The sequence below is a fragment of the Dryobates pubescens genome, chromosome 18, assembly GCF_014839835.1.
Source record: "Dryobates pubescens isolate bDryPub1 chromosome 18, bDryPub1.pri, whole genome shotgun sequence".
NCBI classification, from domain to species: domain Eukaryota; kingdom Metazoa; phylum Chordata; class Aves; order Piciformes; family Picidae; genus Dryobates; species Dryobates pubescens.
In genome coordinates this window covers 11,182,929-11,198,810 of record NC_071629.1, presented here as the reverse complement: position 1 = coordinate 11,198,810, position 15,882 = coordinate 11,182,929, and the positions used below count along the sequence as shown (strand labels likewise).

Here is a 15,882-nt window from a genome sequence, read left to right as displayed (position 1 = left end):
AAAAGCTAACTACCTCTTCAAAGCAGTGCTGCCCACTGGATAAAAGAAGCTTTAATCCTTCCTCCAAGAGTTTCCAAGTAGTGAAATTAGAAAGATGACATCAGAGCTTTGTCATTCAAAGTCTACTATACATAGAACCAGGACAGGCCCGCCCATTATTCCGTCTTTACTTAAAAACATTTAAAACACTGATGAAGAGCAAAATACGATGGCAATATACTGAGCAATACTATGGCAGTGTGCAAATTCTTCTCACTGACTGTCACTGATACTTCACAGTTTAAAAAAAAAGCAATTCCACTACTTAAGAGGCAGTAAGATTGACTATGCTGTGTTTTGTAATTGGCATTTTCCCCTCTCCAGCATTCTTACTGTGCCAGGCTAAAAAGTATGCGTTATTTATGACAGCTACTTTAAAATTCTGACAAATTCAACATATCATTCACATTAAAATAATAAAAATATTACCATTTAGAAAAATATTAGGTTTAAAACTCAAGCATTCCACTACTAAAACTATGAGTTCTGAAGAACTCACTAAAGAGGTAGCTGTAGGCAGGCATTCATGTATTAAAAATAAAACAGATAAATTCTTAGTCTTAATTCCATCACAGTTCCCACTTGATGTCACCACAGGCCTATAGCAAGCATTTACTAATACAAGAGGAACAAGGCATACCTTTGTGGAACTGCTTTCAGTAACTTTTGCTAGCTGCCAAAGGATTACATAATGAGTACACTGCAGTGCATGAATTACAATCTGAAATCAAAAGGCAAAAAATGCATTAGAAGACAAAGGCCAACAAAAGACAGAAGTTATTTATTGTTGTACCTAAGGAACATGGTTTGACTACAGACCTGTTCTGGCATGTCTCCGTTTTCAATGCCGGTTTTCAACAACTTGTAGTTGCAGCCAAACAAGTCCCATCTTGATAGATCATGAGCACTGTAAGTATTAGAAATTAAGAAAATATGTAATTTAAGCAACATGCTTTCTGCATTTTGATGCTAACAACCACTAAAAGCTTAGCCTGTCTTTAAAATAAATATAGCAGAAATACCCCCTGCCCAACAACACCACAAAAAAAATACCAAGCTAGAAAGACACAGAAGATTCCATGACAGAGTCAATATGTCATGTTCTGCACAACTGTCAATCATTCACACTAAACAAGAAAGCCCTCCAAGCAGCAAATCGAAAACAAACAACAGCACCCCACATACCACACTGACAGACGGTTGCAAAAGCCTACTTACTTGTGAAAAGCTGTGATCCTCTTCAGTGTTGACAAGACTTGATATGCATCATCTTCATCAGGTTCCTCCCCCTATTTAATAAACATATCGTAAGATACCCAAAGCAACAAATGTGAAACAAACTAGGGAACTTCGGAAGGTTTAAACAAAACCTAAAACCCAACACTGAACCCCAAAACTCTCCCCCACTTCAACCAACAGCCAAGAGAGAACTGCGTATAAATTATTTATTAATGATATTTGGAAGAGTTAAAGAGTTTGAGAGACAAGGTAGCAGCTCACGTTTACGAATAGTTTGCAGCACAAGGAGAAATCGGGGAGGGAGATGGGAAGGAGCAGATTAAAAAAAAGAAGGAAAGAAGAAAGTCTAGGCTAGCAGAATAGAAAGTATTAAGCAGGTGCTTCAATTTTCTCTGAAGAATCCAGCAGAGGCCACTGTCAGACAATAGATACTGGACTAGATGGGCCACAGGTCAGTATCTCTATCTTGCTTTAATCACAGAGAAAAGGCTTTGAGAGGGACAAGGGAAGTGTTTTCTTCAAATTTTCCCCCAAAATTCTGACATACATATGCTTTTGGAGAAAGGAGTAAGAAAAGGGTCTAAAAATTATCTATTGAGATACATAGGATAAATTGTCTAAGGCCAAGAAACTCCTCCTTTGTTTATCCAAGATGTTCAGTCATTGCAGTCTTATCAAAGTGCTATGGATTTCAAGACTTCCACCAGAGTACTGCCATTTTCCCTCAAACCAACTGTCTGACATTGCATTTCCTTGCTTTACCTCTCATTCTTTCTTTTCCTTATAAAGGGGGAAATAAGTGGATTAATAGGCTCATTTCTTAATCAGTCCACATATGGGCCTAAGGTTTCCAACGTGAAATCCTAGTTCAGGCCAATAAGCAAGAACATGAGTAAAGCTTGGTTAAGTCTGCATCTCAGAAGTGTGCACAAGTCAGTCATCAAAAAGAGACTTTCCATGCTCTGTATCAGAGATGAGGAGGAGAAACAAGTTTTGTCTGAGTGTCAGAGATCCCACGCAGTGAAGTTAAATACCGGTATGAGAAATTCTCACTCTTCAGGTCAGCAAGGTGTGGGAACAAAGTGATTTTTATGCTATTAACTGCACCTATGTGTATTTAAGAAGGGAAATGTCTTCTAGAGATTACGATATTTAACAGCAGTAACACGCAATCACAAGCAAGACCAGCAACATTACTACATCTGGGGAGAATATCCTAGTGGAATTAAAATATCTCAAAAATTTGAGCTTCAAAACCTTAAGGTGAAAAGTTTACATAATTTAAAAGTTTATCTGAAACTTACCTCAAGTTCCCTAAAGACACTCGTCAAAAGAAGTATAAAATCAAAGACTCTCTGTCCTAATATAAAAGAATAATCTGAGTTCACACAATCGCAGCAATGATAATGTTGTAGTATTGTGTCCGACTTAATGGTTCTCAAGGTCAGAAGGGAAATTCCCATCCCTAACTCACTGGCTTCCATAGGAAGGCAGAAAAACATACTGGAAACATTTACAGAAGTAGGAAAAGTTGATCTTGTATATTAAAATACCTCTTGCAGGAAGTCTTCAAGAAGTCGATTAAACTTGTCTGCCAATTCATCTATTAACTGACTTCTTGCAATGTCAACCCTGTTAAAGATTGTGAATTCTTCATTACAGAGAGCATGGTATGTTTTCGAACAGGCTTCCAAAACATCTATATCTGTGTGCTTCTCCACAATGTCCCGGATTTGTCGCAGTAATGCATCCAAATGCTACAAAAAAGATAAAGTGTGAGAAGAAAAAAAAAAAAATAGTAATTTATAAGCATATACATATACACACAAATGTACACATTTTTAATGAACTATGAATTCTGTGTATTACTTTGGTAACTATGAAATGCAACAAAGAACACTTCTAGAAAGCTACTGAGTAAAGTAAAAATCCATTTGGCAAAAGCTAAGTAGCAGCTTAGGAAAGGCTAAAGACTCAATGCATTTTTAGAAGTCATTAAAATTTTGCAGTTCTCAGTATGGTTTTATCCAACACTTGAATTTGGAATGATAACTGAACAATAATGGTGACTGAAATTCTGGTGACTGAGTCTAAATTCTGGATTTTCACCTTTTGTGTTAAGCGTTACCAAATGTTTCCTTACCTTTTCTAATCGCCCTGTTGTGTAAATTTCCAAATCAAAATACTGTGGCAACTGCAGTAAGTTGGTGACTTTTTCTGCATCTACAGAATACTGTAAAATTTACAAGGAAAAAGGTGAAAAGGTATTGTACAACACAATTCGTTATACGGATATCAAATATTAATAAAGATAAGTATGAAAAAACAAAAAGGAAAACTTGTCCAAGCCAAGCAGTTAATTAGAGAAACCATTTCACATTTCAACCATAGTCCATCAGCAAGCAACAGAATTAAGCCTACCTTTGCTAGCAACTGAGGAAGTGCCACTGCAAAAAGTTCAGTGATTTTTGTCCTGTCATCCAGCTGGGTTTTCTTCTCTTTTGCTGTCAGCACCTAAAAAAATGGTATTGTAAGGGTTTTGTAACTGAAAATTCTGGTACAATATTTCATTATAAGTAATTAAATGACAATTAGGTACCATCTAGTAAAAATGCAATTAGAAGTTACACCTAACATTATCTTGAAAACAGAAGTGACCATCTAGAACAAAAGGTTTACCTTGCCTGCAACAAAATACCATGATCAGTAAATGCTTGACAATGGAAGAGCAGAAAACCTTTCAGCTTACTTCAAGTTTTTAATGCTATTTATTCAATTCATATTTCAATCTGATCTACATACAAAGATTTCTATCTATACTTAAATAAATAGCTTCTTACCAAAAGCTTCATCAGTCTTGAAAGCAGTTCTTTCCGATTCACGTCCCAATAAAACAAAGCTGCCTAACCTCTACGCAGTTACAGAAAAGACAATTGATGGAATGTCTACCTTCCAAAGAGACTACAAAGTATACTCCCTTCCCTAATTTTGTTATTTCAAATCAAAAATAGTCTTTGTTCTCCTTTACAGCCAATACTTCTTTCAAAACCAGTTTATAATGAAAACAAATGCATAGTTCAAATGGTTTTAAGCATGTGCCAAAGCACTGAGAAGGTGAATTAGCCAGGGTGGTCAAATACTGGAGGCTGTAGGGGTGAAACTGAGTTTTCAAATTCAGTCCCTTCATCAGAAAAAGTCGACAAGCTTCTCCATCTTCCCCCATTGTCCCCCACATAGCCACTCCTACACATATCTACACAAGTCACTTTTTGCATCCTACCCTTTTCCCTGTTCCTCTTCCCACAGGAGGATGACATTCAGCTGCTTGCCGAATTGTACAAAGCATTATTTCAATCAGTGCGCTTTCCTGTCTGTCCGTTAAAGCTGAAATGTAAGAAACAGGTGTTAATATACAGCTTGTTGCCTTTTCTTTCATTTTCCACACACATTAGTACCTAAAGATCAAAACATGTATTTAATTTTTTTAAAAAAAAAAAAAAAAAGGAGGGGGGGCATTTACAGCAATAGTCCATACCTAGGGGTGTAAAGAAAGGGTGGCATAGGGAATAAAGAAGGTAAGAACCTTATAAAATATCACAAGAAAACAAGCTAGTATCACTGCATGAGTCACAGGACAGGATGAAACAAGTACCAAGCTTTATAATCATTTTAGCTCCTTTTCATTTTTCAGAGGTCCATTTACTAGGAACAATGAATTACAGAACTATGCCAGGGGCTTTGTTTGGTCTCACTGTCATTACAGAAATTACAGTATTTTTCCATAAGGTAGTTTTAACACTCAACGAATGAAGTAGTTTCACAAGAAACTCAAGTTTCTAATGCCAGCAGTGCAACCTGAACTTGTTAAACAATAGGGAAACTGGACACTACATAATTATTCCCTGTCTCTTGTCCCTCTTGCTACCATTGTTCTGTATCTTGCTTCCAGACCAGAAGTGATCTCTTGCTACTGTTCTTCACATTCTGTAAGTTGAATCAGTGATTTATTATAGTCATGCAAAAATAGAGAATGTATGGGGACTCATAAATGTACACATCTTATTTCCTTCTAAATTAAGACTAACAATGCATAGCAATATAAAGAAACGTCTATGAAAATCTCTTACGTTCTTCTCCATTAAGAGGCTCCTCCAACAGAAGACTGTTCATACATTCCCAGTCCTTCAAAAGGTCTGTTGCACAGTCCCACATACTGTCCACAAGATAAGCAGCATGTTCATGCAACTAAAAAGAGAACAGATTAAGTATTTTTCTTTACTGGTAACAAAATTCATTACAGACGTTGCTATAATACAGGGTACTTTTCCTGCTTGGCTCTTGTCTGTGATAAAACCCAGAAAATGTTTTGCACCCTTTGGTTCAACCAAAGCCTGTCTTCCCCAGTCAAGTTAAGAATAATATGCCACAGGATCTTCAGAACTTGGGGGATAGCTGTCGGAGGGATGGTTGTGGGGTTTGGGGGATTGGCGCCACCCCTTCAACCCCCATATAAACCACTTAAATCACAATTTCTTTCCACCTATATATTAGCATGAGGAATGCCAGAAGAGCGTATGCCAGAGCTAACTGCCACTCTCAACACTGTGTACTGGGACAGATCCTTCAAATATACACAACACAGTCTTTCAACCAAGGATATCCCTGAAACTCAACTTACCTCACTTTCCAAAAAGAAGAATACTAATGTCTTCACAAGATTAGCATTCGGACTTTGTCTTCCCCTTCTTTTAAGTATTCCATCATCTTCAGGATCTCTGCGGCTGAAAAGTCTGAAAGGGGAAATTATTTCAGGATCAGTTTCTTCTTTGTTACCATTGCCACAGTAAATTAATATCAAGATATTGGGTTTTTTTTACAGATACACACTTAATACCTTGCTGCTTTGCTCCACATTTTGTTTTGAAAGGAAGTAATCTGGAATAAGCATAATTTGAATAACTTCCTATGTGCTGAGCTGTCTCCAGTTGAACATGTAATTATAATATTTTACAAACATCACTGATAATTGCTTGTGCTTAAGGTTCCATGCTCCTCAAGCAGAAAAGTAGTACTAGAAAAAGGTCTAAAAAGTATTGATGGAACCATTTTGTTCCTCTTAACACCTGGTATGTTTTGATTTTTTTTTTTTAAACAGACTAGTTAGATAACCCAACAACCCAACCTGGGGGGGAAGGGGGATGAACTGCAAATGTGAGAAATCTCAGTAGGATGCAAGCACAAGTTTTAGGTATGAAACAGTGAGTACTTTAAGATATTTCAGAGAACACAGTAGGAACAGAAAAGGAGAAGAACAAAGAAATGTTGTTGTTATATTCCCTGTAGGTAGAAGCTTTCAAAGTACAGCCTTCAAAATTACTACTTCCCATTCAGAAAAATGACAACAAAATCCATAGTAGTATTACATTTTCTATAAGTTACTACTTAAGGCCGCTTCATTATTCAGTTTTTCCTTCTCTTAATTAAAACTAATGAGAATCATAATACTAATGCACACTAACACCTTCAGGAACAATTCTATCTTACTTTTTATAAAGAAATTCCCCTGCGGCAACTGCTACTGGCCGATGAGCTGAATAAACCAGATGGTAGACATTTTCACAGTCTTCTGCAGTCAGAACTTCTTCACTACTCCTATGGGTGGAGATGGGGAGAAGGGGAAAAAAACCAAATCAGTACAGGGGACTCAAAGCAAGAAATCTAACAAGGGAGGTGATAATGAAGGAAAACATGAATATTTTCCTTCATTTTATCATAATAAAACCCTAAACAAAATAGTTCAGTTATAAAGTATTCCCAAATAAAATACTGGTTAAGATATAACCATTCAGTGTAAGATTATGTTGTAAAGTTCAACCACTTTGTAATGCTCAGTACATTTTTTGTTTCTTCAAATATTCCACAATAGTTTCAAATTAGGGAGCGTGATACCTAAGTTTCTAAACTTTACACTTAACTGCAATAGCTAAGCAACAGCACTCTTCTAGCCAGATTACCATTGAAATCCCACTTTGTTTGAGTGCAACATCCATAGACATTTCTCCAGACTTTCAATTACCTGATTTTTATCCAGCTGCTTTCCTCACCCACAGGGATGTGAAACACTTAATAATTTTTAATATTTGTTGTAGGTCAGATAAAGAGATACACATGTACTTACTGTAAAACAAGAGTGAGTAATTTTATTGCTTGGACTGCAACATCATATTCTTTGTCAAGAGTCATAGACACAATTCTATCCTAAGGACACAAAAGAAAGTATTTTCAAAGAGGGGAAAGTGTGATACAACTTTTTTTAAAAATGCACTTAAAAATATGAAGTTATACTAACCTTGAAACGGCTGGTGAAGAGTTCCAATTTGGAATTAAGCTCTTTATTGTAGTAAAGCCCTTGCAAAGCAGTTAGGCATTTGAGTCTCACTTCCCCTTGCTAAAATAAAATTAAGTACTGGATTAAAAATATAGGATACAGATGCAATTTTCAAATTATACAAGTTTCTTTTGCAGTCTAAATTAATTCAAAGACAAATATACTGTCAATAATCATGTTTATGACTTAAGAATATACCCTTGTTTGTAACAAGTCAATTAAAAAAAAAAAACCACAACCCAATGTCTTACTGTAGTTAGTATCTTTAAGTGAAAATACACTTGTTCTGGTCTTTAAAAATATAATCTAAATGATCAAGATATTTCTAAGTAGAACTGTTTAAAATCAGCAACATCTACATTGTTAGTCATCTCTTGTTAGATCAGAATTACCAAGTATCTGCAGAGAGAAATATGGCTACTAAAGAACAAGATTTAAGTTTTTTAAGGTACACAGAAATACTTTTCAAAAATCCAGAACAATTGAGTTCAGTTTCTTATCATCCCACTGCCAGAGGTTGTTTTTTCATACCAAACCCATGACAGCTTAGCATGAGCGAGCATCCCTCGTTCATCAAATTCAATAGCTTCAAGTCTCCTATGCAAGAACTGAAACTGTGCTGACTCAACAATGAATCAAGAATTATTTGTAAACTGTATCTTTTGACTACTCCAAACAGAGAATAATCTCTATCTGGTAGCTGGTAAAGTAACAGCTTGATGCACTCATCAGCACAAAAGGGGACTTTTCCTATGCTTTTTACAGCTAGCTGAGTATGCTAAAAAGTTTCTTAACAAAACAGAAAATGTGAAGCCGTATGACTGGATTAGTCCATATGAAAAGCATTAATTTTAAAATAGTTAAGTATTATAAGGTAGAAGTTTGTATAAGCAATAAATAAATAGATTAAGCCATTTCCTTACAAGTAACAGCTTATTACAAGCCTATATAAACACACTTTCTAAAACCATTCAGAAGACTCAAGTTTATTATAAATACATATATATACACATACATACATATTTTGAAATTAATTGTAAGTACTGCAGGGCCTGATTAAACCAGTTAAGAGATCGGAACCTAGAGTCCAGCAAGATCAACAACCAAAAACCTGGCTTTATGCTTCATGACTCTGTTCATTTGCCTCAATGCAACTTACCTTGTCATGCATAGTCCACCCCACATATTTTAAATAGCTGTCATTGAGAAAGGCGTCACTGTACATCTTCATCCATATTCCAATCTCTTCAATACAGATGGCTCTTATTTCAGCAATTGCATCTCTGTGGAGTGGGGCAAAAGGATTGAACAGATGAATAAGCAGAAAGACCCTGTATGACCTTCCAAAATAAATTAATGAAGCTACAAATTATTTACTAGGATAAACTTACCGGTATCTATGCACAAAAACACCTTTAAATATTGCATTCATCATGTTTTCTATTTCATCTTGGTTTTCCTGAAGCTGAAAGAATGAAGAGAGTACAGAAAGTGAGAAGCATTTTTACAGTCTGATTGGCTAGTGCTGATGGTAGAGTTAAGGGAATGAGCCACTAACTCTTTTTCTGAAACATTCATAAACCTGCTTCACAGTACCATAGCACTGATCACTGGAAAACTGTTCTCAACTCTAACGAAGACCTTGTACGTTTCTGCAAGCTCCCTTCATAAGTTTTAAGAAAACTTAATTTTCTAGTAATTTTGTTAACCCAATGGACATCTATTATTAGAACAATAACCAAATTATGTGAACTGCATTACAAGGAGTCCTTTCTGTATGCTAAGGAATCTAAAAAGACAAGATACAAATGAAGAACTTCACCAATGGCTACATGAGCAGCATATACTCCATGCTGAATACCTCTTTGTCATTCGTTAGAGAAGAAAAGGAAAAAAAAAAATCAGAAAATGAGTAAGGTGTTGTAGCAAAAAATTATTGTAAGAATATGGAACTGAAAAGTAATAGAAGGAAGAAATCCAGAGAGTAACAACACAAGAGCACAACATGTAAATGAGTGGAAAAGCGCTACAGCTTTAAAACACAGAAAATTGTATTTGCTTTGAAAGTGCAAGGGTGTCAGTTAAAATATTTCAAAGTAAATATTGTCGGCAAACAAGCACAAAACATTAAAACAAAAAGCCAACAAAAACAGTCCATCACTGAAGTGAATTTTAGTACTGGATAAGTCTGTTATAAATTAAAACAAAACCTAAAATTGGAGCTACTTTCATTTAGTATTAAGAAAACTAGACTATCAAAACTTAAACGAAAACAGCTGGTATGAAATCCTAAAAGCCAATACCTTAGTCTACTTGAGACTGAGAAAGGCTCAATTCTCACATCAATGCTTTTTCAGTATATCTACATATTACTTACACTAGGTCTGGTCCTGCATGCACCTTACACATCTACATTTAATGAGTGTTTAAGGCATCAGTCTCAAACTGTAAGATTTTTGTGAGATGAACAGAAGACAAGGCTGTTAATGTGGATGTGTTAAGTAAAAATGTTAACAGGTAACATCACAAAAGCTGAAAGTAAAGGCGAGATGCAGCATTTGATCATAAGGTTATTTGCTAATGTCTAAAAAACAAACCAAAATGAAACCTTCAAAATAAAACATCTGCTCCCCAAAAAAATCCAGAAACATAAACCTGACTGAATTAGGGTTTTCAACAAGACAGCAGTGTCAGCAACGAATCAGCAAATTGCATTTTCAACGTAGATAGTGTTTTCTGTAGAAAAAATACCTTATCTGCATCCTATAAAGACACTTTCTGCTGAGATCAGTAATGACATCATAAAAGCAGTATTTTGGCCCAAGATCCTGGGGTTCAGAGGTCATATGGTAATTTTTGTTACATATTTGAACTTAGTTTAGGAAACTAAAGGAATACAACAAAAATTACCTATTGCTGATGACAGTCTCATTTGCTAACTTTACTAAGATGGCACTATCTGAACATTTTTGAATCTATGTTTACCTCTTTTTACAGAAATGCAGATGGTAAGAAGCACCTTTCAAAGTTTTTCAGATCTTAATTATCAACAACTTAAAGAATCAAAGAGACGGACTAATAACTACATTTACAAAACAACAAATTACAGACAATCAATAACTGTCATTTATCAACACTCATCCTGCTCACACCAGCTGTAGGCAGTTGCACTAACCTCCTTCCTCTTCTGTAGTAAGAGCTCCAGCCTGTCATTAGCCCGTTTCCCAATTATTTTATTTCGTTCTGCTTCATACTGCCGCTGTGTATTGTCCATGTTAATACTAAGATTTAATGCCACATTCACTAAAGCAGTCATCAGCTTCATGGCTACAATGAACATGACAAGAATAAAAAAATATTTAACAGGTTACCTGACCTAATAAAAACAATTAACAAAAGAGAGTTACAGACAGAGCCCAGGAAACATTAAAAGGACTCCACTATTAGAATCATATAGTAGACTGATATTGCAAACTGAAAGTCAAACATAGAATAAGTTTCATTCTTCAAAAGGTAATGTCCTAGACAATGCCACCACACTGCACCATTCTTTGCTCCTCAATTTAGTTTTGCTGAGGAGTCGTTTTCTTTCAATACTCTTTATTTACAGAGGCAGAGAAATTATAGTAGTCAACTAGAAGCCAGAGAACTGACCAAAATGTAAGATACACTTGGGTGGATTTATTGGTGTGCATTTATTTCTGAATCAACCCTTTTTAAAAGGGTGCAAATATGCCTATTCCAGAAACCAGGAGTTGGTCAACAGCATACTTACTTTTGTTAGGAACTTTTCTAACAAGACATTAAAGGGCTTGCATTAGCAGAGCACAGAATTTACTAAGCATGTATCACTAGCATAAAGTTCATAAGTAAGGCATAAAGACATGTCAATAAATCAAAATATCATCACATACTGATCTCCAAGTATAGCAAGATGAACAGAACAAGTCTGAGCTAATCGTAGAATCATAGAATGGTAGGGCTTGGAAGGGCCATCTGAAGATCATGTCCAAGATCGCCTGTAGAAGCCAAAACTACTACAAATATCCATAACTATGGATACAAGTATTTTGGAGGCTACTTCCATCCCATATAAAACAATCTTCAAGAATACAAATTATAGTCTCATATGAAATGACAAAGAAATTACCCCCCCCCCCCCAAAAAATAATCAAGAATCTATTACTGATATGAACAAATAAACACATATGGATTAATAATTGTATGTGAGAGAAATTAACATGCCACAGCACAACTTTTGCAACTTACATTCAGGCACAATTGAAAAACAATAGTTACAGCTTAGGTTTTTAAGAACTAAAATTTGTGTTGGTCATATGGTAGAACACTCAAATTGATGATACAGCAGAATTGGTATATTATCCTGAAATAAAAAGGTTTGTTCCTCTTTCTGCAATGAATGCCTTGGCACTTTAGACAAAAACTGTTATCAAATGAAAAATGAAATGAGCGGAATGTCTGGCATCAAGAAGTTGAATCAGAACAATTCTTCCCTGTGCAGTGTAAAACTTAAACATGGAAGCAATACACAAACATAATTCACTGACCTGCCAGTGTGCTAGTGTGCCGAAATGCTCTGACTTGAGAGTCTGACAGCCCCGTAAGCAGTGAAATGACAGTATCCATCATATACTCATCATATATGATGCTATATTGACATTGTCGGACGAGTACTCCAATGAATTCACAAAAACTGGATTTGAACTTTTTCCACTGAGGACCAGCCATAGTTAGAGGATAATCTCCACTATCCTATTTTTAAAAATATAAATAAAAATTAAATAAAACCAGAAAACTCTTTCAAACATCTCAGAAGTTATTTATTAAATGAAGATTAAAAAGAGAGAAGTACAACTTTGAAATAAATATGTGATACACATCTACTTTGCAGCTCGGGCTTGTTATGGCAGAGGCAACATTCTAGAAGTCCTACTATAAAACCTGTGTAATTGCATATGTTGAAATAACCACTATTTTCTGCTTTTTACCTACTCCCTTCAAAAAAAGTCATAGGTTGGTTTTTGGTTTTGTTTTTTTTTTTTCCTTAAAAAAAAAAAAAGTCATACTCCTTACCAATCTGCTTCAGGTTACACTAGAACTAGGACATGAAGAGTTAGCTGATGTGTTTAGGAACACTCAGTTCATGAACATAAAATTTACAAACTGAAAATTCCTGAAGTCATAAAATGACCTACTACAACTCCTTGGCTATAACAAATGTGTATTGTTCTCCTGATTTGAGAACCTTTACAGGTAATGGTAAAGTGAAGGTGGAGAGGGTGGAAGAGAAACCAAATAACTAAATAAGTAGGTAAATAAATAAATATTTGTATCAGTGCTTCTGTGATCAGCTTCTTTAAGTGGATAGCCAACATTACAAGCTGAAAATCAAAGCATCCATGAAAAGGGCTTAGAAATGCATTAGTGTTACAAGAGAAAATGAGCAAAACCTAACATTTAAAATAGAAAAAACCAGCCCTTTACAAATATTCTCAGCTTTACATATTTCATAAAATATTCCCTTATAGTAAACAAATACATTTATACATTGAGATAATTCTAAGGAATACTGCAATCCTTTTAAATAAAAGCAAATTACATTTTCCTTCTCTGTAAAGCTGCCAATGTTTTTCAATTTTTCCATTGGGGGAGAGGAATTATTTCCATATTAGATAATTTTTGAGGGAAGATTAAAAAGATACTTTTACATTCTTGATACTTTTACAGTCTTTGACATACAGGGTAAAAGGAATACCACTCAAAAATAAACTAACAAATATCCTACACCAAAAATCCCAACGTGTCCAAAAAAGTTACAATCCCCATTAATGGCAAACCATTGCTCTTTAACTGGAGAATAATCAAATTCAAATCCCCTTGATTGTAGATTAATGAATGCACAGAAATAAATTTAGCAACCATTCTAAAAGTTAAAAGTCATCTTAAAGAGTGCACAGCAGGAACTAGAGGAACCCCACAAGGATCAACACTAGCAGGAGTTCCCACTATTCACAAACTGAAAGTCATAGGGATTTCTTAAACCATTGATAAACAAGTTATACAGCACTTTACTTCCTAGTCTTACAAATTCAAGAGTACAAGATTTTCATTCATAAAAGTCCTGTCATTTTTGCAGCTGACCTTACCCTTGAAAAACACCTGTAGCAATATGATCCAGTAAGATTAGGACTGGTACAATCAAAAAAGATGAATATCAATACAGTATCAGTACTTCATTAAATTACCTCATCAAACTCTTCAGTCATTTTTCGAATGATCTCAGAATTCTGCATATGTCGGAACATCTCTGCTGTAACAACCCCTACAATTTAGATGTTAGAATATTAGAACTCTTAATATGAAAACGGTAGACGGCAGATTAGATACCTCCTGCTACAACGCAGAAATTATCAATCTGAAGTTAAGCTACAGGTGATACATGAAATTTTCAGAAGCTACACGTTACATGCTCAAATAAAAATACCAAGTGCTTAGTACCAATAGTTTCTGCACACATAGACACTTCCCACTGGTTTTCTTTTTCTTTTTTTTAAAGTGAGTTTGTGCACATGTACACATGCATCTAGAATTTACTCGTTAACTAGTCAAAAGATACTTGTGCCAGACCTCTTTCCTAACCTGAGAGTGACCTTTTAAGACTCTCTATTCGTAATGATGTAGAAAATTCTGAAGAGTTCTACTGCTATTTATTATCTTCTGCACTGTAATAAACACACAGTGATTTCACACATTTTCTGTCTTAGCCTGAAACTGTTTGAGCGTAAACAGTGATATTAAAACCGAACATATCTCCTAAAGTTTACTGCAACTATGCTGGCAAAATTCATGACAAGGATCAGCTCAGAAAGCATTAGAAGATCCTGTAGATTTATCTGGTAACAATAATCAAAAGGTCATTGCTCTTAAAAGGCTAGATACCCTCCCTCTGAGAAATGCTGTTAGTTTTCTGGAGATTTATGCACATTATATGTTTATGGGGACAGAGAAACACTTCAAGACAACAATTTACATCCCATCCTACACTGCCAAGAACAGTGACACTGCAGGGCAAGTTACCTTCTCTTCGTAAGGAGGCGAGGGTAAAAAGAATGGAGGCCATGGAAACAAGGTAAATAAAATCTGGAAATACTATCTTACTGTAGACAGGCTACAAAGAAGCTGTCCATACTGAATTTTTAAATCAAGCATCTCTATAAATACTATGAAACAGCTTAAAACACTCAATGGTAAGAAGCAGATAAATACAAACTAGAATTCCAAGACTGAACAAACTATGAATGTTTAAAAGAGAGAGATAGTTTTTTTAAATAATAGCAGAAGCAGAGGAAGATCAAGTGTTAAATACCACTACTGCAGTCTCTGGTGTAAATACAAAAGGGTATTTTTAAAATACAGCATAGTATTTCTAAACCTTCTGCTCACCTTCAGAAATACCAGCTCAACTACAGAACCTAACAATGTAAACCAGCTACAGGGATGAAGCTGTTCTACAGCATATATAGTGTAAAAGCAAAGCAGAAGAATTATACTGTGACATTACTTAAACAGATGAGTAAACATTTCAGTATATTACCTTTGCAGCCTGAACACTGAATAAAGAAGTTAATGAGATCAAGAAGTGCTATATCTCTGTCATGTTTGTATGACTCTATCCAGTCATCCACCACAGACTGAAAAGAAACAAATATAAAAGTGCTTTTATTGAAAACGGTCAATGTTATTTAAGTGCTTTCCAGTAAGTGATTCTTGTTCCTTCCATAAAATACTTTAACTCTGTGGGTGTGATTAATACAGGACAAAATGTGTGAATGATCCTTTACTGCCATAAAAGCAGTTTTTAAGAAAATAGTTCAAGTTTATTCCATAAATATACACGAGTACAAAACTGACACCTAAATAAAGCACGGGAATACCACACAGTCCTACAGTAACTTTTTTTTTTTTTGAGGAAGAATGCAGAAATAGTTGGTATATTTTACAGTAGCAGGCAACAGGCATTCTCTTTTTTTCCCCTTTTTCAAAGAAGTATCACCTCTCTAAATGCACTATTTAGATGTTCACTTCAAACAGCTCTAACTTCCAATACTCTTTCAAAATGTTGTCTTTTTGATTAAATGTGCTACCCACACAAGCCGTAACAGGATGAACAACACTGCCCTACACTGCATAGACAT

The 15,882-nt window shown here is 35.2% G+C and overlaps 1 protein-coding gene across 5 annotated transcripts in view; it reads right to left on the bottom strand.

Annotated features, from left to right (window-relative positions):
• The window catches only part of STAG2 (stromal antigen 2), a 74,975-nt gene that overhangs the window by 17,857 nt on the left and 41,236 nt on the right, over window positions 1-15,882 (bottom strand). For all 5 annotated transcript variants that reach the window (XM_054169757.1, XM_054169753.1, XM_054169756.1 and 2 more), the window contains exons 5-22: window positions 15,282-15,378; window positions 13,933-14,009; window positions 12,235-12,439; window positions 10,842-10,993; window positions 9,058-9,131; window positions 8,826-8,949; window positions 7,628-7,726; window positions 7,457-7,536; window positions 6,823-6,930; window positions 5,957-6,068; window positions 5,406-5,523; window positions 4,559-4,662; window positions 3,700-3,792; window positions 3,422-3,511; window positions 2,832-3,035; window positions 1,258-1,328; window positions 859-946; window positions 680-760 (exon numbers count right to left, since the gene is read on the bottom strand). In XM_054169757.1, coding sequence (XP_054025732.1) covers window positions 680-760; window positions 859-946; window positions 1,258-1,328; window positions 2,832-3,035; window positions 3,422-3,511; window positions 3,700-3,792; window positions 4,559-4,662; window positions 5,406-5,523; window positions 5,957-6,068; window positions 6,823-6,930; window positions 7,457-7,536; window positions 7,628-7,726; window positions 8,826-8,949; window positions 9,058-9,131; window positions 10,842-10,993; window positions 12,235-12,439; window positions 13,933-14,009; window positions 15,282-15,378 — 1,977 coding nt within the window. The remainder of the gene's footprint in view (window positions 1-679; window positions 761-858; window positions 947-1,257; window positions 1,329-2,831; window positions 3,036-3,421; window positions 3,512-3,699; window positions 3,793-4,558; window positions 4,663-5,405; window positions 5,524-5,956; window positions 6,069-6,822; window positions 6,931-7,456; window positions 7,537-7,627; window positions 7,727-8,825; window positions 8,950-9,057; window positions 9,132-10,841; window positions 10,994-12,234; window positions 12,440-13,932; window positions 14,010-15,281; window positions 15,379-15,882) is intronic.